Below are 21,064 nucleotides of genomic sequence, written 5' to 3'. Positions count from 1 at the left end.
CACTGCCACCGGAGCCGCAGCGTGTTTGTTCTTCGAGCAATCATCACCAACGGCTACTGCAATTCTGTTCAGTCTGCCTCCACCGCCACTGCACGCAGCTCGAGGAGGTTCTTTCGGTGCCGTTGCCATTGCCTCCATTCAATCCACCGCTCCTTGGTATGTTTATTTTTACGATTTGGATTATTTTTGGATCCGCTGGATTTAATTTTTTTGGATTGCTTGTATGTTTTTATATTTTCAATCTTGAATTTGAGATTATTAAAAATATGGAAGAAATTTTGGATTGTTTGTACTAGAAGATAATTTGGATCCTAGGAGTTAGTATGTATCAATTTCATGAGAATTTATTTTAAACTTTTGACAGTGTTGACGTAGTATCCCTGTTGTCCGACTGTGGGTACAATTGATTCTCCTCCGTTGCTACTCACGTCTCACACTCTAGGTTCTTAATTTTATTATGAGCTTATAATTGTTTAGTATATTGTTTATTTAGTATGTTTTTTATTTATATTTTAAAGTAAATCAATTTATTTTGTTTGATCTCAAATTGTCGTTGCATGGAGTTAGCCATAGTTTCCCGTTTGAGATTGAATACGAAAATTATTTACTTGTCTCCAAGTATTTTTTTTAAAGAATGTGTATTTTTTTAAAAGGAGACAATACTAATAATTTAAATGTATTTAATCTTGAATTGTCCGGTTGGACAGTTTAAGAAGATTAATCACTTCTAAATAGTTTATTAGTGCATGTCTATTTTAAATTGATAGATCAAAAAGTTAATAAATAAAAAATAAAAATTACAAAATTGGCCTTGATGGTAAAAATATGAAATGAATTTTAAATAAGTTAATTTTTTTAACATTATTATTCATTAATTTTGAAAAACATAATATCTATTTTTAAATAATCTCTTTATTATTTGAAAAGAAAAATTAAATATTTAGATATTAATGATTACCGTAAAGAAACAAAGATTTTTTTTTATGACATGATTAATATTTAATACGAAAACATCTTTTATCTTTTAAAATTAGGATTGTGATAATACATTTTATAATTAGAGTATGTTTGTAAATATTGATTACAGAAATTAAAAAAACATATATTAGTGTACATCTGTATAGTAAACATACTTGAACTCGTTGCTAGAAAAATACTAACAATATAATAACAAAGAGTAGTAGTGTCTATGATATACAAGTGATTTTAAATGAGGGTGTTTCTATAAAACTAAATTTTTATCCCACAAATATCTTTGCATGAGGCAAGATACCATGAAGGATCAATCATGCATTACCACTCTCTCTCAAATCAATTCAATGGAACTAAAAAATCATTTAAAAGAACACGACCTAAACCTTCTTGAATATGGTTTTTTTTTTTTTTCATTTTTTGTTTATTTGAAAAGCAATTGTTATCTATCATCACTATAAAACTCATTCTTTTTTCCTTCTTTGTTGTGAAAAAGAAAAGTTTTTTATTTCTATGTTCTTCATTTTGTGTCAAAAACATTCATATTTAAGATCGTGCTAGTTTATTTTTTTTGTATTCTTTTTTGTTTTGGTTTGGAAGCATCATGTTCAAGTTCGTGCTAGTTTGATTTTTTGTCCTTCTCAATTCAATTTTAACCTCTAATTGACTCATCTTTGTATTTCAACATATTTCTACTCTGTTACTTCTCGTTATTGTGACCAATTTTTTTGTTCTTATTATTGTTGTTTCAACATACTCCCACTTTGAAAAATCTGTTATAGACTACAATTTGTTGATCATATCCTAATGTCAAAAATTTATAATATAAGGTATTCGTTGCAATAAGAATCTTTATTAAGTTTCTTTTATAATTCGTGGATTCAAAATCTGAAAATAAAAATTATTTAAAATTTTTGAAATAAATTATATAGTGATAGAGATTCTATATCTATTAAAATAAGACAAATTTTTTATACATAAACTTAAATATTAATCCAACTTAATGTTTACTTTTAAATAAGAGAAATTATAAATTAAATTCGCCTTAAAATTTAATTTTTTAAATGTGATATGTTGCAGCAAAAAATGCAAAGTAAGTTATATTTTTTAATACGCGGAAGGTTTATTTTTGTCTTGTAAAACATGTAATTTATTTTAATCTTTTATATACACGTGATCACTCACAAATATATGGCTTAACTTTTTTTAATGATTAAAATTAGGTTGATGTTCTTTAATCTCTGCATATTTAATCAAAATACTGTTAACCCCAATATACTTTTGATGACTAAAGTTTACTAGGTTTTAACAATTATAAGGTATGTAACTATAGAAGTTAGATGATGACTAAAATATTGCACATGTTTATTAATACTAAATAAATACATTTATATAGATTATTTACATTCCTACTGTCAGTAATATTTTTAATACAAATAATACTATTAATGATAAATTAGTAAATATAAAATTAGTATGTATTAATATATTTTAATACGAAGCTGTCAAACTATAATTATTAGTTCAATAATTTTTTTAATTATATTATTGACATTAATACATATTTCTATAGAAATGTATTAATAAAATAATAGTACTTGTTATTGATAGCATCATCCATTGATATATATATATATATATATATATATATATATATATATATATATATATATATATATATATATTAAAAGTACGATATTATGTTGCTCACAACATATTATCTTAACTTCTATATCTATGTTTTAGTAGTATAAGTTAATTGCATAACATTGATCAATATATTATAAGCATATGTTGCAATTAAGAGAATAAGTGATTTCAATAATATTTGAGTATACTTAAAATCAATATGAAATTAAATGAAGAGAAAACCATTATTAAGTAACATCACCCGGGTTTTAAAAATAAGTTTATAATTATTATGATTGTTCGAAGAATTAAATAAATTTCATTATACATTTTCATCTTACTCATTTTTTATTCTATTTAATTAATTAATAATATTTAAAATTGACTCTATTTATTTTGCATTATTCAAGACCTCCAACAGGTATTTTCAATTTATTTTAAGGTGTCAATTTGATTTTTCATTCTTTGTCAAGTTCCAAGTGAATCATTCTTGACAGCTGAATTGTTTTAACCAATTCAACAATTCATAACTAATTATATGTTTACGAGGAGAAAAGCAACAGCTTAGAATATCGAGAACAAAAACTAAATTTGTAAAATTTTGATAAATAAAAATTATTCTCTTAAATAAGAAATTATTTTTAAGTTTAATTATATTTAAAATTTAATTATAAATTTAAAAATACTATTTATTTTTTAATTTCTAAATCTTTTAATAAACACACAAACAGACATCATCGGAGGTGGATTTGAAATTGGATTACAAATAAAACAATGATCACAATAAATATTATTATTGGTTAATTAATTATGTTTTAGGTATTTGAAATGTACTTAAAAAATTTACTTTTTTCATTTAAGTTTTACTATTCAACTTTTCTGTCGATTAACTAAGAAATAAGGTTGTTAAGTAATTATATAAGTATTATTTTATCATGTTACTTGATTTGTGGCTATAATTTTATCATTTTTAAATTGTGTATATAATAATTTTATAATTTTAAAATTTTATGATTTTACGGATAAGTATTGTCGAATTTAATCACCATTTACCCTATATATTTGTATGAATTAAATTTTGTATATATTTGTATAAATTAAATTTTGTAGGCCTATGTTTTGTACGTTTAAATGTTGTACTCATGTTGTACTCTGTAATCATAGGTCCAATAACTAATGACATTAAAATTTTAAAAAATATAAAATTAAACGTACAAAATTTTAAATTCAAATTAAATCATATTTCATAATTTAACATGTAACTACTTAACAGCTGTCATTCAGTTAATAGAAAGATATAACGATAGAAATTGAATCAAAAAATAAAAAATCATTCGATCATAAAAATATATTAAGAACTCAATTAATTTTTTTTTCAAAATCAATAAGAATCTAAAACATAATTAAACCTAATTTAAAAAATTGTTTATAATTCATTTAAACTTTTAGAAGTATGCATGACAAAAATGTTAAAATTATACTATTTGTTTTCATTGATTAGCCGTTCTTGTAGAATGTCTGCATTATTATCAATGTCTTGTAAACCACATACTTCAGTTCCAATGCAAATTTAAATAATTCAGCCACAAAATAAATAAAAAAATTGTTTAAAAAATACACTAAAGTAAGCACAAACATAATCATACACAACATAACAAAATACAGTTTATGTATTCATAAATATACAGTCATTCACACTAATAAAATTGGTGAGGTCTCTTAAATTTAATTCATTCTGTAATCATATATACATAATAATAAAAGTTAAAATCATTACTGTATTATTATTTTTTGACTAAAACCTGTTAATGTATTTTATCAAGGCAACAATCCTGATTTAGAAGACTCGACGATCAAGGAAAAAACTATTATATTTATAAATTAAAATATTTAACATTTTTTAAAATTAAAGTGAATATTTTTTATAATCACTTAAAAACGTATTTTCAGAAATATATTAGTTCCAAATTTTAAATTTGATTGAAAAAAAGGTAAAAAAAAGAAGAAGAAAGAGGCAACATTAATTATATATTTGGTGAGAGAGATTAAAGAAAAAGAAAAAGAATAAAATTAATCTGTTTTCTACGGTATGAATGATTTTCAAAAGGGTGGAATCACCTTAAATTTGTATTATAAATTAATAAATTTTGGATTTTGAGTGTAGAAAATGAAGATGGTGTGAGTGGGGAGGTGAGTAGGGCGAGTGAAGAATGTAGAGACAAAACTGGCTTCACAAAAAGCATGTATCACAGTATAAATGTTGCAAATCATTTCAGTAAAACATTTGTAATTTTTCTTCTTAGCGATTTTCTCCCTCTCTCCAACTCGCTCTGCCTCACTCGTTCACTCGCTGTTCACTCGCTCCATGACTCGGCGCCCGCGATCATCTTCATCTTCTCTCTCAACCAAGAAATTCGACGTGTTCGAGTTCAATGACGAAGACCACAGCATCGAGAAGGTCTCTAAGAAGATTCTCCGCAAGTTCCAAAACCCTAGCAGGTCTCGCTCTTCCCCTGTCACCAAATATGATTTCCTCCAAGCCTGTAAGCACCTCTCTCCACTCTTTCAATTTCCCGTTCGATCATTCGTTCGTTCGTTCTTTCGTTCTTTAGTTCGTTCCCATTCCTCGTCACTTTTCTCCGCAGTTGCGAGCGGTTCAAATTCCAGACCTGTATCCATTGACATTACCGCCGATCATATCGACCTCGATGACGAACAAGGTACGTGTCATTCCTGGACGAACTCTTTCGCCCTTTTTGTCTGTCTGATTATTGTTTATGTATTTTTCTCGTGTTTCATGTTGTTCAGAAGAAGAAGTGACACGGTGCTCAGCGAAGGAACTTGCTGATCAACCGTTAGAGGTTGTTGTTGATGACGATGATGATGATGATGATGATGGCCATGATGATGATGGCCGTGGACAAGATGATGATTATGATCTAGAAAAAATTGATACTCAGTCTTCGATAGACACGCCGCTACAACTCTCTGCTGATAAAGAAATTTCCGGCTGCAGTGATTTTGTAGAAAGCGATTTTGACTCGAAAGTAAGTAACCGTCTCTATTTTTTCCCTTTTGCAATTCATGCTAACATGCTTGGGGCGAAAGAAACTTTTGGTTCTTTTTGGCGACCGTTAATTTAATGTTGTTTCAGAAACAGTCACTCGGCGTGGCTTCAGATGACGACGACGACGCTAGTCAAAAGAGTTCTTCTTCTATTTCGTCTTCAAATCCATCTGAAGATGAAGGTATTTTTTTCCCCGCTTTAAGAGTTTTTTTTTTTTTTTTTTTTTTTTTTTTTTTTTTTTATAATATTTGAGGTGTTAATGTTTTGCTTATCCATACTGATTTTTCCTATGTTTATTGTTGGTATTGATTTTCTTTTTTAATACTTTAGTTAACTTCGGAGACCAGCTAGTGGAGCATGACGATTCGGCTGCATTTGTAATTGTAAGTGTTCTTGTCATGTTTTTATAATTAATATCTCTTTTGTTTTAACTGATCATTGTAATATGTGGAGATTATATGTCAAAACTTTGTTTTTCATTATGGAAAAGAATGAAATTTGTTCTATATTCTCTTATCCCTTTTGCTTTAGGGGGCAAGAAATCTGATTTTGGCATTTAAAAGACTATTTCTGCGTCCAGTAGGTTATGTTGCGCTTCAAATGGGAAACTTCCTAAAATGAGAATCGACAGCTAGTAATAAATAGTAGCCTTTGGATTAACAAATAATAGCTAAGATTAAAATTTTCCTTAAGGTGAAGGCACATGCTGCAATGAACTCTTGTCATCGTCATATCTCATGCTGAACCGCCAACAAAAAGAAATCCCTTTGCCGAAAGATTGGAGACTTCATCCCCTGTAGCACTGAAACAAAAGCATCCTCAACAATGACCCAAATGATGAAGGCCTCTTGTTCAAGAAACTGATATTCCCTCTTTGGTATTGCCACAACAATGTCATTGTTTCCACCATTTTGACATGACAAAATGCTCAAACTCGAACAAAAAAGACCTCTTCATTAGAAAATACCCAGCGTTGAAATAATAGTCTGAATTTGTGTTTATGTGGTTGTCAATGGGGGGACTGAGGAGGCTACGGTGGATAATTGTGTTGTTCTGCACACTTGGACGAAGGGAATGGACACCGATCACTCTGATTCGACAAAGAAGGCAATTAGTTTAAATGTTTCTGGATGGTGAATCGTTGCATGTAGAAGACCACAGAGGCAATGTACCTTGATTTAAGAAGTGTTTTTGATCTATGAGAACTATAAATCTGGACTCCATATACTCATACATATATGATCAAGATCAAAAGTTATTGGTCACACGATGGCTTTAAAAACTCATGCATTCATCTTTTGATCTTCAGCATTCAAATATAACCTAATGACCTAAACTTGTAGTTTTCATTTTTCAAAGGAACTGAACTTGTCATTTGATCTTCTTCTTGCAATTCATTTAGTCTGCTTGTATCTTCTGATGATGGCCAACTCAGTCTTAAAATGATTTATTTTTTATGCTGGATCTAGTTCTTTGATACATCAAATGTATGTATGGACTTAGTACTTTTTCATGTGCAGAATGTCGAAGAAAAGGTGGTTGATGTCATCCCTGATTTTATTCAATTTGAGGATTTGTATTCCACTAGGTCCCAGTTAACATTCTCATGCAACTCCTTGAAACTTGAAGGCTCAACAAATAATGGAACTAGGGAAACACTTAAAATTGAGTGGCCGACTGAAGATATCATAAAAATTGAATCATGTTGGTTTGGAAAGGTAAGTCCCCCCCCCCCCCCCCTCCCATCTTTTATTAATCTCTTGTCTCTCTTACAAATAAATTCGATTTTCTTCCATCACTAGATTGAAACAGCCTTGATCAACCTTCTTGTCAAATCAAAAGATTATAGTGAAGCTGGAACTACAAATCAAAATCCAGGTCTGACTACTTTCAAGAATTATGTTATCAATCTTTTTTATGATCAATGCGGAGGATATTTGTTCTCTCCTTATTTTTAAAATTTGAAGTCCTTAATTAATTGCAACTGTAATGGTGAATATATGGATATGATGGTATTCCTTTAATTTATTTTACTCTATTTGGTATTTCATTACAATAAACTCCCTTCCTATTCAGGAATAATTTAGTCAGATTCCATACTATTTGTATTTTCATTGCTTCATTTCTTTGAGTGGAGGGGTTTGTGATAATCTTGTTATAATATTTCGGCATTGCTTAAAAGTTTATGCAGGTTTTAAGCTGTTAAAGTTTGCAGTCTATGATTCCTTTTGGTACAAGGCAGAAGAAGCAATCAAACTATTGGACACAAGATACACAGATATATGGAGTACACTTTTTGAGTAAGAATGTTATTTGCCATTTTGTGGAGTGTAAAATATGTATTGTGATTCCTGACTTAGATTTTTATGGATCAAAGAAAGCATTACAAATTCTCTTATCATCATTGATCATAGAAAATTTTGAGTCTGAAGGTGTATCTACATACTATTAGCCTTAGTTAACGAAATATATCTCGGTTTTTTTTTTTTTTTCTTTACTTAGATATAGATCATATATATCTCAATTAGTATTATGTTTTAGTATTGTTCCTGCTTAAGCTAATGAGGCTAACAGAAACTCAAGTGTACTCTCTCTCTCTCTCTGCCTTGCAATCTTTAGAGCAAGTATCTTATCCCCCTTGGAATTGCAAGTTATTAGGTATCCTCTATATATCAACATCAACTCCCCCTTATCTCGTGCCACTTGAGCAGTTGCTTAGCCCATGATCATACGACTACAATAACTGATCCCGCTTCATGCGACATCAATTTAGGCACTGACATACAACCACCTATTGACCTGGGATATATAGTCCTTTTATCTGATGCACAAATGGGCCATATAATCGAGTACTAAGACCCGAATCGCACATGTACTGTTTAAAGACCAATGTAGCCAAGACTTTCCCCATCGGCCCAAGACTGATACACGGACCACAGTCCCTCAAGCTCAAACTTGCATCAAGGAGGGAAGTAAAGAGCCAAAGAGATTTATAGCACAGCTATTGGTAAAAGACCGATACATGGACCAAGTATCTAATCCTATTTAGTTTTCAGTTTTTGTTGTGGTGAGATTGATTTCGTTTATGATGTTTTTCAATGCTGTTATTTTTTTAATTGTTCGTGGTTTTTGGGTGCTTAGTACTTGAGTGTACAAAATGTTGTTGCTTAACTGGTCAAAATTCTGTTACTCGACTGTTCAGAAGTATGTTGCTCAATATTATAAGGTGTTAATTAGTCTTACTTATTCCCCTCATGCAGCATTGATGTAGATAACAGTAGAAATATTTCTGCATTGGGGAAGCACTACTTTTTCTCTCAGCACCGCTATTTCCCCAAGTAAGTCCAACTTATTTGCTTCTGTTAAAGTTTTTAGAAATATGATCCATGTCACATTCACATTCAATAAATTTTAGAATTTGATTCTTCATTACATTAATTCACCAGTTGTCTCTGTTACTTGCTTTGATTATGTACCATAATTTCTTGAGCTCCTAGCTACTGAAGGTAAATTGTTTATTTTGCTGCTTTATATAATTGTTGTACTTTTAAGGTTATAGAAAATGATGAACGAAATTCATGAGAATGCACGTAATTGGTTATGCTGTTGATAGTTGGTTCTTGACACAGTATATGAACCTCTTCAGTCAAGCATTCAAAACTTGAATATACCCTATTGATCCCAATTATATTAAATTTTTCCATGCTCATTATCCCAATTATATTAAATTACAGCTCTGGGGGTGGGGGGCTAGCACTATTGATCCATGGGGGCAAGCACACGATCCACGCCGAAAGTGAAAAACAATTATGTGTTTTGTTGAACCAAACAAATTTATGGAGCTAGCATTTGATAGCTTGAACTTTTGTGATGTTTTATTCTTGAGTAAGCCAATAATTGTAGGTTGTGTCCGCCCTTTGCTAGTTTTTTCTTGCCACTCCATTTATTTAGGTAATATTTGTATTATCTTAGTTATTGTTTGTTTATGTGATATTATTTTATGCAGTTTTGATGAGGCTTTTGATGAAGTTATTTATCCAAAGGGGGAGCCCGATGCTGTTTCTATTAGTAAGAGAGATGTTGAGCTTTTACAGCCGCAGGCATTCATTAATGATACCATCATTGACTTTTATATCAAGTAAGCATGGTGGTGGAAACTTAAACTTTTTGATGGATTCAAGAATGTTGCTATAATTGACTTATTGACTTATATTAGTCATAAAGTGGTGTTCGCCTACCTTTCTCTCGTACATGAACGTACATGTGATCTTTTTATTACTTTCATCACTGATACTTGTATCTTTATTTTTTATGTTGATTGAAAAAATTGCCAACTTATCTGAATTCTTGTGAAAAAAGATAATTGCCAAAAACAATCTATCCAAACAAGCACTCCCTATGTTTGAGACTTTCCCCTGCTTATGAACTGACATTTGCTAAATTTGGCTTATGTATAGGTATTTGAAAAATAAACTCCCTACTGATGAACAGGACCGGTTTCACTTTTTCAATAGCTTCTTCTTTCGCAAGCTGGCTGATTTAGACAAAGATCCAGCGAGTGCTTGTGATGGTAGAGCAGCATTTCAGCGTGTACGCAAATGGACAAGGAAAGTGAACCTTTTTGAAAAGGATTATATCTTGATTCCCATAAACTATAGGTAAGAGACCAAGACAACATCTTGCTTTCTGTACGAATTTTTACATCTTGAGAGTCATTAATGTTTCTTGATGCCAGTCATCACTGGAGTTTGATTGTCATTTGTCATCCTGGTGAACTGACATGCTACAAAGGCAAGATATCTTTCCTTTCAGTTAGTCTTCTATTGTTATTCGCAGAATTTTACTATTGTATTTATTTGATTGTATTGTAGACGAAGAAATGAATGAATCTTCCAAAGTACCTTGCATCTTGCACATGGATTCCCTAAAAGGAACACATAAAGGTCTGAAGAATATTTTTCAAAGGTAGGATCCTGATGGCAGAGATAGCATATATAACCTTCTATTTTCTAGTCAATGTCAATTTGGAGGTCCAATAAATATTACCATGTTCTCAAAATTTCTTTCCATACAAAAATTAACATTTTGCTTTGGTTACTGGAAGGTATGCTGTATGAAGTTGCCTGAATACTTATTTTGTAATTTGATTCAGTGTGCTTCATACTTTGGTTTCAATTTGTGGGAGCTTTTTTTTTTTATTTCTTTCAGGATCCGTTTGATGAACATGATGATATGATAACTATCTAATTTATGTTTGTTACCTTGTCACTTATTGTACCTTATCACTAAAGTTTATTTCTTGTCCTAGAGGGGGAGTATAGTTAAGCACAAAGCGGAAGTTCAGTTGGTTTAATAGGTATAGGATAGGATAAGCTCTCTCCCCACCCCCACCCTACACATAAATTTGAATTATAATGGTAATTAAACTATAAAAGAAATTCTTATTATTCAAATATGTTTTTAAGGAAAAATATTTGCATCATAATATTCATTTTATAAAAACTAATAATTTTAAGAAAAATTAACGAGCAAAATAAGATATGTATAATGTTGTTGATATTAATTTATATGATGATATATATCATAATTTTTTATTTAACACATTATCTTATATGAATTTATATTTATAATTAGTGGCAAAAATTTAAATTATATTATGTCTTAAAATACTAAATTAAATAATAAGAATATAATATTTTTTAAGATACTATTGTATCTTGAAATCTTATATAAATTTGTATAATTTAGTTAATATTTATTTTTTAATAGTTTTCATAATTTATAATAAAAAGTCAATTTTTAGAATATTATATATCATATTAATGAAAAACTGTCATTTAAACATAATTTATGTTATACCTGATACTATTTAGTTTTTTATCTTCTGTACACCGAACATTATCCTATTATTATCCCGTCATGTTCTTATCTTATCATATTATATTCTTTTATCCAATTATATCATGTTTATCAAGCAAGCCCTTTATACAGTAAGACAAACAAAGATGGGATGTATACTTGGTATGTGGAAAATAAATTACATCAACTGACAATAAAAATTTGTGAAAGATCTCCATAGGGGAAATATACCGACAGCAGGGGTTTATCTTTACATGACAGTAGCTTTTCAACAGTTACTCGAGCTATTATATATTAATCATTCGACAGTAGTCACCTTTTGATTTTACTAGCAGTTGATTTGTTGATGCCACTTCTTACCAACAGTTAACAATGAATGGTTACTTTGGTTACTATCATCAATCACTAGAATGTAGTCACTTTTTGTCATTGCCAGAAGTTCATTTGTTGACTTGTATCGATATTTTGTCTGAGGTTGAACCTTGGGATTAAATGGTTTAACAAGGCTTTGTTGACAGATATATTTCCTCACAGGAATTTAGATAGCTACTACAGAAAGTTGTTTTGACAAAATTTAGTAGAAACGAAACTCTATTCAATGAATTATAAGCTTGAATAAGTAGAATTAATCTGTTTTCTGTCGTTGTGCAGAATCTGACAGTCCTTTCTTATTTTGTAATGGTAGTTACCTCTGTGAAGAATGGAAAGAGAGGCACGGTGATGTGGTGGATGATGTGTCTTCTAAATTTCTACATATGAGATTCATCTCACTTGAGGTAGTCTATTATTAACTTCCCTATAAGTAATCCAGTGCAACTTTTACTAGACTGGTTTTGCCTTTTCTATTTCAGCTGCCTCAGCAGGATAATTTACACGATTGTGGCCTCTTTTTGCTCCATTATGTGGAACGTTTTCTGGAAGAAGCTCCTGTAAACTTTAACCCTTTTATGATTACGAAGTTCTCTAACTTTGTAAGTGGCTTCCCGTGGCATTAAAACTTGATCAGGATATGCAGTCTCATTTTTCATTTTCAGTGATATAATGTTTCTTTGACTTTCTTTCAAGTTTCCTTGACTTATCTTGCTTTCATGATTCTGTAATCCGTTGATGCTCTGGGTGATTCAGTTAAGTATTATGTTTTAGATGATAAAACTTTAGGAAATTCATATCACAAAATGCAGGCTGCTATTCTCCTCTGCCTTTTTCTGAATTTGGCAAGACATCAGGGAATCTGAACTGAGGGATATATGAGAGACCTTTATGCACTATTTTTCTCCTTTTAAAATCAGACTTTGAATTTCAGATTGTTTGGTGCTTGTGCTTGGGTGTGTCAGATGTGTGTGTTTGTGAATTTTAACATTATTATATTGATTTGGTTATTTAGATATATAGTATTTCTTGATTGCTATTCTTACATGCATCTGTTTTAATTGGCACCTGCATTTATTAAAACGTCTTCACCATCGTCTGTGTGGGATGGCCACGTGATTCCTTTTTTCATGTTATACAGCAGTTGAGTCACAGTTAAATTTCTTCTCATAATTTCCAGTTGAGCAGTGATTGGTTTCCTCCACCAGAGGCTTCTCTGAAACGATCTCACATACAGAACCTAATTTATGATATATTTGAAAATAATTCTTTGCAAGCACGTCCTACCGATTGCCTTGACAAAGGTCTTCCTTCTGAAGATCCTGCCATTGTTGTCCAGACGAAAGTGGAAGAAGATTCCCTTACGGGTTGCTGCTATTCAGATTTGTGTGTAAAAAATCCTCCTTTAAATTCCTCTACTGAACTAGAGACTGCTGATATTCAGCATCCAACGGCTTCACCCGGAAGAGTTTCACCGTGTTTGGGAGGACCTTCACTTGTTTCCAAGGACTGGCGAGTAATTTCACGTTCTGATTGTCTGCAGAGGGGCGGTTTCTTGTCACCATTAAAAGTAAATTTTTTTTCTCATTTTCATTATCTAAATTAGTAGAAGTGAAGAAATAAATTGGCCACCCAGTATCTGCTTAGAATATGAAAATACTGCTATACTAACTGAAGAATTTCCCTTTTCATGCTATAATAATACAGGAAATTGATGAATGTAGTGAGGAGGAAACTTCTTTATCAGTAGAGAGGGAGAAATCCCAATTGGTATATGATTTTCCATCCACATCATGTGTCAGAAAAGATCACGGAGCATCAGAATCATCGGAGCATGGATTTTCTGTAAATTTTGTGAAAGCTGTTGATGACCATTCTCTGTCAAGAACATCTAGAATATCCTCGTTCCCATTGAATACAGTAGTTGAGTATCCATCGACTTCTGGTGAGGAGTTTACGGACTATGTTGTGTGTGATTCTCCAGCGGCAAATGATACTGATGTGAGTTTTCTAAGTCATTCCTCGTTCATCATTCCTTGAATATATGAATTCATTAATAACCCATCAAATACTTGATTTTACTCAGAAGAGGAGTCTTGAAGAGGAAAAGGCAGTGACAGTTGAATCTGATGGAGCAGATGCCAAAAGGCCAAATGCATACGTTGTTCCGGATTCTCCGGGGACAGACGATGGCCATGATTCTGATCTGAATGTTGTTGAGTCTCCTTCCTCATTCCGTGAATACGATCCAGATACCAAAAGGCCGAAGCTTATGAACGAAGGTGGTGCTCTAAGGCGCGTGCTAACCAGAAGCATGCTAAAAGCAGCTTCTGTGTTATGGCCACATTAAAACAACATTAAATATTTGAAATACGTAGGAGAGAAATATATTACAAGGCTTTTGTTCATACTAACTACTGCTCCTCCAAACGGTGAAGAAATCTGCAAAATACTTTCGCCTCACCCTTGCACTATAAAAATGCTTAATACCGTTTTTTTGTCATAATTTTGGTGGGACTGTTTTCATTTAGACGAAGACACTCAATTTTGGTCCTTTTTAAAGTATACTAAATGTTTTAAGAAACTGGGTCATCTTTAAGGATCTTAAAACAGTTCATAGATATTTTTCTACTTTTTAAATGGTTCAATCATTACTTTGCAAATGTTAAGGCCTTATAAGAATTTATTTCATTATTTTATTTACACTATTTTTTATAATTTAAAAATTATTAAAATTCGCAAAAAGAAATAATTTAGCTAAATTATTTGTATAAAGTGAACAAATCATTTTTACTAAATTTAAAAAATAATTATATTTAATAAATTGAGACCATGTTTTTGAAATTTAAAATCACAACTGAAATTGATTTTAACTATTAAATACAGTGATTTAATATTTATGTTCTATCACAAGTATACGTTTTATGGTAAAATAATGTTTTTCTAAATTATAATATTCGTCGGTCTTCATAAAAATGAATCCAGCATATAAGTCTCCATTTTGTCACGATAAAAAATAATCTATATACGCAGAGAGAGAGAGTGATGGAGGAGAAGACGGAGAAGGTGAAGGGTGAGGCGGTGCAGATAATCGAAGCGTTTGAGGTTCTGCCAAAGCTCGTGGTTTTTGATCTCGATTACACTCTCTGGCCTTTCTACTGGTTCATACCTACTTCCTACCCTCTTTTCCTTAACCTAATTTCATTTTTACTGTCTAGTTTATGAAATCAATCTTGTTGAAAATTCAGTGAGTGTCGATCGAAGCGTGAAATGCCTTCTCTGTATCCTCACGCTAAAGGCATATTGTTAGCGCTCAAAGAGAAAGGTATCGACGTTGCAATCGCTTCTCGCTCTCCAACCGCTGACATAGCAACAGCTTTCCTCAACAAATTGGGCCTCTCCTCACTCTTCGTCGCACAGGTGAACTCTTTTGCTTATCTTTCTTTTTCAGTTCAAATTTAATGCAGCATGCATTGGTTTTTATTTCTCTTCTGAACTTTGGTTTATTCAGGAAATATATTCCAGTTGGACACATAAAACCGATCATTTTCAGAGAATTCATTCGAGGACCGCTGTCCCCTTCAACTCCATGCTCTTTTTCGATGATGAGAATAGGAACATCCAATCGGTAATAATATAAACTCTCACGTTTTCTTTTAAATTCATTTCTTCATCATCATCATCATCGTCGTATAATAATTGCCTTAGGTCTCTAAAATGGGAGTAACTAGCATTTTGGTTGGAGATGGGGTAAATCTTGGGTCGTTAAGGGAAGGTCTTACTCAATTCTCTCGAAACTGGAACGCTTCACAGAAGAACAAGCAGAAATGGCTTTCCAAGTACTCTAACAAGCCGGATACTTCCAACCCCGCTGCATGATTTTTTATATCTCATTGAGTTTTTTCTCTCAGGATTTTACTCAGAACCACACAATATTTTGTACTAGTCGTTGCCCTTCAAATAAAGTGAACCAAACTGGGAATTTTAGTTGGAAAATATTATACAGATCTTAGCATCAGCGACATTTTGTATAGTATTGAATTGCAATTCTGTGGATTTCATTCAGAAACTAATTCATTAATTTGTGGGTGTTGTGTATTGTAATCACTTAGCCGAAATTTTGCTTAGATGAAATTCCAGTTTGCAAAATACTACTACGCATGTTTGGTAGTATGAAATTTATCTAAAAACAGTCAATGCAATTCCGCATAAATTAACAAAGAATACAATAAATTAAATAATCTTGACCGTATGGCCAAAGAATCGGAAAGAATGTTGCCAACATTGTTAAATAGTTCTGACCACTCATGAAGAAACGTGTGGCAATTTTCTGAAACAACAGAATACAGACAGATATTGCTAATTACTAAATAACAGAATACAGACTGATGTCGCGTTTTATCTTCCGCTCCTTTTTATATGCTACTAATACCATATGAAGATGTTTGGAGCCTTGTCTATACCTGCACCAATCCACAGTATTTCTCAGATGACTTCTCAAAAGACAAGTACAAAATAACACTAAACATGGCTTCATTACATTTATATTCCTTATAGTTTGTTTTGCATGCAACTGTGGTTCTCAAGCTTTTTCCAAACTAATTGAATTGGCCGTTTATTGTTTTGAAATTTCGAATTATTGGTTTTTACCAAGTTTTCAAACTCAAATTTCACCGACTATAATTCTAATTCTTCTCTTTTTAAATCTTAATCTCCCATCCAACAAGATCCTTTTTTTTTTTCAAATTTTCACTATATTTCCAATTTCTAAATCTTTAACTTGTTTCTTCTCCTAAACTTATCATAGAAGCCACAACTATTTCAGTAAAAAAAATTAAAGTTTTGGTGTTTTAGGTGGAAAACTATTGACGAAAGGAGTAAATTAACTTTAACATTTAACAAAAAATAAAACTTTAGCCGAAACTAAGAAAAACTGAAAATGTAATTAAACCTTCAAATATTTAGCTACTAGCTATATGGACTTACGAAACAAAATAGCACCAACATTTTCCATGATCAATAATGGGGAACTTTTTGGTGCCTCAAGCATTCACATGGCAAATTCAGTTAATCTTGCTCAAAATGTTAGGGTTTGGAGAAAAAAAATGTGATACGAAATTCAGGGAAAAAAAAATACATCATAAGCTTGCTGCCTGCAGCCTATTCATTACCACCATTTTCAACTTATCTTACATCTTCCCTAAAGATAGTTTTGGGGGACAGTTTGCTTGCATGCGCATTTAATGACATCAAGAACTAAACATGCCAATGCGAAGAGGAAAATATTTCTGAAATTGAATACCTTTTTGGCTTTTTTGTCAGCAAGATCACAGAATCTTCTTCTGGTCTACATATGCAGGCTATTAACCTCTCTCAATGGCGATCGTCCATCAAAAATTTCTTCAGTTTTCTTGGTTGTGGGAGTAATATGAAGACCATTTGTGCCATCTCTAGCAGACTCGTGTGACTTATCACAAACTACTGAACCCATTGCTGTTTCATTTTCATCTTCAGAAGTATTCAACACATTCCCCAGCATCTCCACCAATTGCGTATCCCAACAAGACAACTCACCAATTTTGCCAAAGATGTCTTCAAAATGTGCCAACATATCTTCCCCATTTTTTGATAAGTTAATGATCTCTTGGAGCAAATTTCCGTTCTGAAGCTTGAGCTCTGCTATTACGCATTCCATGGTCTGCTGTTTATCCATCAATTTTTCATTTTCAAACTTCCTGGCTTCCATTGATGCTCGAAGCTGCTCAGCTTCTTGTTTTAAATGGGAGAATGCGTCTTCTAATTTCACTATTCGGCTGTTCTTTTCTTCAATTTCTAACATTGCCAGATATTCTGCATTTTTCAAAGCATCCCTAAGCAAACTGACCTCAACCCAATTTTCCACTTGTTTTGAGAAAGAAAAAGAGAGAGCATCTAACAAATCTTGCTCTGATGTCGTAGCTAGCTCCTGAAAGTGCTCTATAGTACGTTCCTTCTCGTCTTTAATCTTCAAAAAAATCTCTTTTTCCTGCTTGAGGGTTTGCTCTGCTTCCTGTTGAGCATGAATTGCAACTTTTAATCTGTTTTCTGTGGATTCTTGTTTCAAGTAGGCGATGTCTATTTCTTTCTGTAGATCCTTTATGCAACATTCCTTATCCTCTACAATTTGGATAAGACCCTCTTTCTCCTGCTTGCATCTTTCCACTTCCTTCATTTTCTCTGCATTGCAACTTTCCAATAAACCAATCTGCAGTAGAAGGTCTTCAGTTTTTCTCTCCTGATCCTTGACGATACAGAGAAGGTTTTCATTGGCCTGCTTAAGGGCTTCTTCATTCTCCACTTTTGATTCCAGGGAAGTTTCCATTACTTTAATAGTTCCCTGAATTTCTTCATAGGAAACTTTAAGGGTTGCAGTCGCAGACTTCCAATCCTGTACTTCATAATGTAATCGAGATATTTCATCATTTTTACAGGTTATTTCAAGCTCCAGCCTTTCTAGAGCCTCAAAAGCAGCACTTCTTTCATATTGTTGTGTGTATTCCATCTGCATTAGTTGCTCTAACAACATGACCTCACCCTCAGATGATTCCTCAAGCTTTTTCTTGTTTTGTTCAAGCTCTTCCACCAGCCGAGAATGTTGTAGTGCCATACTTTTCGGAGGATTGTCTTCCACTTTCAATTGCTCTATAGAAATTAGAATCCTATTTTCATTCCCTTTGACATCAAATGATGCTTTCTCAGAGTCTGCACTGAATGATTTGGAGTAAGCCTCAACCAGTTCTGATTTAAAGATCAAGAGTCCCATACGATTCTCTTCAACGGTACAATAGCAATTTTCCAGTTCCACCTGAAGACTCCATATTTCCTGTTCTTTATTGGTCAATACAGACTTATATGTAGCAATATCTGCTTCCATCTTTGTCAATTGATCACTCCATTGAGATTCTTTAGACCTGAGAATTGACGCACAGCTTTTATGCACATCTTCCAACCGTCTAAGCTTGTTACGGAGCTTTGATGTCAGAGAATTTGCACCACCATTATTGATCTGAGCTTCCCTGAGTTCTTTAAGTAAATCTCCCAATTCCTTATTATCATGTTCAAGTTGAACAATTTTATGATCCAGTTCTCTCACCACCATCTCTTTCTCCCCTAGTGAGTTTCTCAGCTGTGCTATCTCGTCATTTCTCAGAATGCTTAATTGTTGAATCTCTGAATTCTTCTTCTCACACTGAGCATAAACATTTTCAAAACTAGTCTTAAACTCGGATATTTCAGCCTCCAGGAGTTTTCTCTTGCTCTCTTCATGAGCCAATGCATGGTTACACATCTCCAAACGGGATTGCAACCCCTCCACATTTCTTGTCTGAGAATCCAACCTAACTTGCAAGGAAGACATTTCCTCGAGCAATGCAGTTCTCTCCTTCTCCCACTCCTCCTTGCACAATCGGAACTCAACTTGAAGCTTTTCGTGAGCTTCTTCAAGATGCTTAAACTGTTCATTCCTCCATTTAATCTTATCTTGCATTCTTATATTCTCTTCCTCCAATTGCAGTATCACACCATCTCTCCCTTTCAACATTATACCATGCTGCACTTTTTCCTCCGCTTCTGAACACTTCTTCTCCGCGGCCAACAAGAATGCCCTAAGACTCAAAATTTCCTGACTACTGGCACAGGCATTCTGCTCCAGAGATTCATTTCTTAATCTTAACTCATCCAAAGCCAACACCAGCTCTCTATTACTCTCCTCCAATTTCACCAACCTATCAGCAGAACTTGTTTGGATCCTTTTATTCTCCGAACTCAAACGCTCCACGTGTGCTTCCTTTTCATGCAAACTAGACTTCAATTCTTCTAGAACTTTCTTCAGCTCATGGATCTCCTCGGACTTGAGATCAAGCTCGCGTGCCTGTTCCTCAACCCGCTTCCTAGATTCTTGAAATTTGAGAAATTCTTGTGCGCGATCTTGCTTCAAACCCTCAAAGATTTGAGCTTTGAGTCGACATTCGGCCTTGAGCTTCTCCACCTCCGCTCTGGCATCGTCCAACTCGGCGTACACATTTTCCATCCCTTTATCTCCCTTCCAACACAGATTTTAACTCACTGATAACATAATAAAGTGCACAACACACGCATTCAGTGTTAATTGGATTCAAGCATGTATTAAGCCATACAATACACAAATCAAAATCAAACAAAGGTTGAACAATGGCGACTTTAGCGGATCTGATTGCAAAATCGTATTTTTAAAACGTAACAATACATGAAAAGCGAATATGCAATTAAGAGTACATTAGGTTAGGAGTTTTACCTGACGCTGCGCGAGTGTGCGTTGTTCAGAAAGCCAACCGAAGAGCGTCGCTTCACTCATCAAACTGCGGCTGCGCCGGTCGCGCTCTTTTTCGATTTTGAATTTATTCAAAACAAAGGCTCCTCTTATCGCGCCTGTGTTCAAAAATAATAAAGTAAAATAAATAGAAAAAATAATTTAAAAAATATGTAAAAGTGACCGTTAATTTTAAAAAATTTAATAAATAATTATATTATAAAAGATAGAATTAGTATTACAAGAGGTAGACATAAAAGAGGAATTACTTTTATATATTATTATAAATATATATATGAGATGACAAAAATATCTGTATTTGTGAGTATGGATATTTTAATTCTTGTTTATAAACGGGTTGAATACGGATATCATATTATCTGTACCCGTGAATATCGTTAACCGAAAAAATTAAAATTAAAATTAAATTTATGTTTTATTAAGTTCAATTTAATTAAAATTAAAATTAAATTTTAATTTATATTTATATTTTATTAGATTAATTTAAATTTAAACTTAAATTATGTTTAATTTAATTTATATTTAATTTTACATTTTTTTGTAATTTTATTTAATTTCAATTTTAAACATTTATAATTTTTTTAAATATTTGCGGCTATCCACTAGTACACGCGAGTCTTAAATTATTCACAAATATTTTATGAACAAATACTCATACAGATAACGAGTAAATTTATTTTGTAAATAAACACTATGTATATCAAATCCGACCCATTTTCATATATATATATATATATATATATATATATAATAAATATAAATATAAATTAACTTTCGGATTTATGTTTTGGTGCACTAGTTAAATCATTATTAGTCACGGG

General features: G+C 32.2%; 3 protein-coding genes across 5 annotated transcripts; 2 read left to right on the top strand and 1 right to left on the bottom strand.

Annotated features, from left to right (window-relative positions):
* Positions 1-4,846: 4,846 nt before the first annotated feature.
* Positions 4,847-14,402, top strand: LOC114186816 (probable ubiquitin-like-specific protease 2A). 3 transcript variants are annotated; one of them, XM_028074846.1, is made up of 18 exons: positions 4,847-5,144; positions 5,247-5,321; positions 5,410-5,648; positions 5,762-5,849; positions 5,999-6,051; positions 7,189-7,386; positions 7,471-7,546; positions 7,851-7,968; positions 8,929-9,006; positions 9,675-9,806; positions 10,126-10,326; positions 10,404-10,459; positions 10,540-10,633; positions 12,213-12,303; positions 12,379-12,498; positions 13,077-13,466; positions 13,604-13,897; positions 13,983-14,402. In XM_028074846.1, the coding sequence occupies exons 1-18, from the start codon at positions 4,967-4,969 to the stop codon at positions 14,244-14,246; spliced, it is 2,745 nt and encodes a 914-aa protein (XP_027930647.1). In that variant the 5' UTR covers positions 4,847-4,966; the 3' UTR covers positions 14,247-14,402. The 3 variants fall into 3 exon arrangements, with proteins under 3 accessions (XP_027930647.1, XP_027930646.1, XP_027930648.1); XM_028074845.1 differs by having other exon boundaries at positions 4,848-5,144; positions 5,756-5,849; XM_028074847.1 differs by having other exon boundaries at positions 4,850-5,144; positions 5,756-5,849; positions 7,860-7,968.
* Positions 14,403-14,797: 395 nt separating this feature from the next.
* LOC114186818 (magnesium-dependent phosphatase 1) lies at positions 14,798-16,000 on the top strand. The gene is made up of 4 exons (XM_028074850.1): positions 14,798-15,057; positions 15,145-15,316; positions 15,408-15,524; positions 15,605-16,000. Exons 1-4 carry the CDS (start codon positions 14,942-14,944, stop codon positions 15,773-15,775), a joined length of 576 nt encoding a protein of 191 aa, XP_027930651.1. The 5' UTR covers positions 14,798-14,941; the 3' UTR covers positions 15,776-16,000.
* A 109-nt stretch (positions 16,001-16,109) lies between these two features.
* On the bottom strand, positions 16,110-20,309 carry LOC114186817 (uncharacterized protein At4g38062-like). The gene is made up of 3 exons (XM_028074849.1): positions 20,208-20,309; positions 17,199-19,999; positions 16,110-16,359 (listed from the first exon to the last, which is right to left on the bottom strand). The coding sequence occupies exon 2, from the start codon at positions 19,962-19,964 to the stop codon at positions 17,244-17,246; it is 2,721 nt and encodes a 906-aa protein (XP_027930650.1). The 5' UTR covers positions 19,965-19,999; positions 20,208-20,309; the 3' UTR covers positions 16,110-16,359; positions 17,199-17,243.
* Between the last annotated feature and the right edge of the window lie 755 nt (positions 20,310-21,064).

Source organism: Vigna unguiculata, chromosome 6 (genome assembly GCF_004118075.2).
Source record: "Vigna unguiculata cultivar IT97K-499-35 chromosome 6, ASM411807v1, whole genome shotgun sequence".
NCBI lineage: Eukaryota > Viridiplantae > Streptophyta > Magnoliopsida > Fabales > Fabaceae > Vigna > Vigna unguiculata.
Note: the sequence above shows the minus strand (reverse complement) of the source record. Positions and strands in the feature narration are given on the sequence as shown.

Coding starts and splice junctions, on each gene's coding strand:
- LOC114186816 (XM_028074845.1), top strand. CDS start 4,967: ATGACTCGGCGCCCGCGATCATCTTCATCTTCTCTCTCAACCAAGAAA. Junction 6,052..7,188: donor ATTCGGCTGCATTTGTAATT/GTAAGTGTTCTT, acceptor TTTCATGTGCAG/AATGTCGAAGAAAAGGTGGT. Junction 7,547..7,850: donor AACTACAAATCAAAATCCAG/GTCTGACTACTT, acceptor ATTGCTTAAAAG/TTTATGCAGGTTTTAAGCTG.
- LOC114186818 (XM_028074850.1), top strand. CDS start 14,942: ATGGAGGAGAAGACGGAGAAGGTGAAGGGTGAGGCGGTGCAGATAATC. Junction 15,058..15,144: donor ACTCTCTGGCCTTTCTACTG/GTTCATACCTAC, acceptor TTGAAAATTCAG/TGAGTGTCGATCGAAGCGTG. Junction 15,317..15,407: donor CCTCACTCTTCGTCGCACAG/GTGAACTCTTTT, acceptor TGGTTTATTCAG/GAAATATATTCCAGTTGGAC.
- LOC114186817 (XM_028074849.1), bottom strand. CDS start 19,964: ATGGAAAATGTGTACGCCGAGTTGGACGATGCCAGAGCGGAGGTGGAG.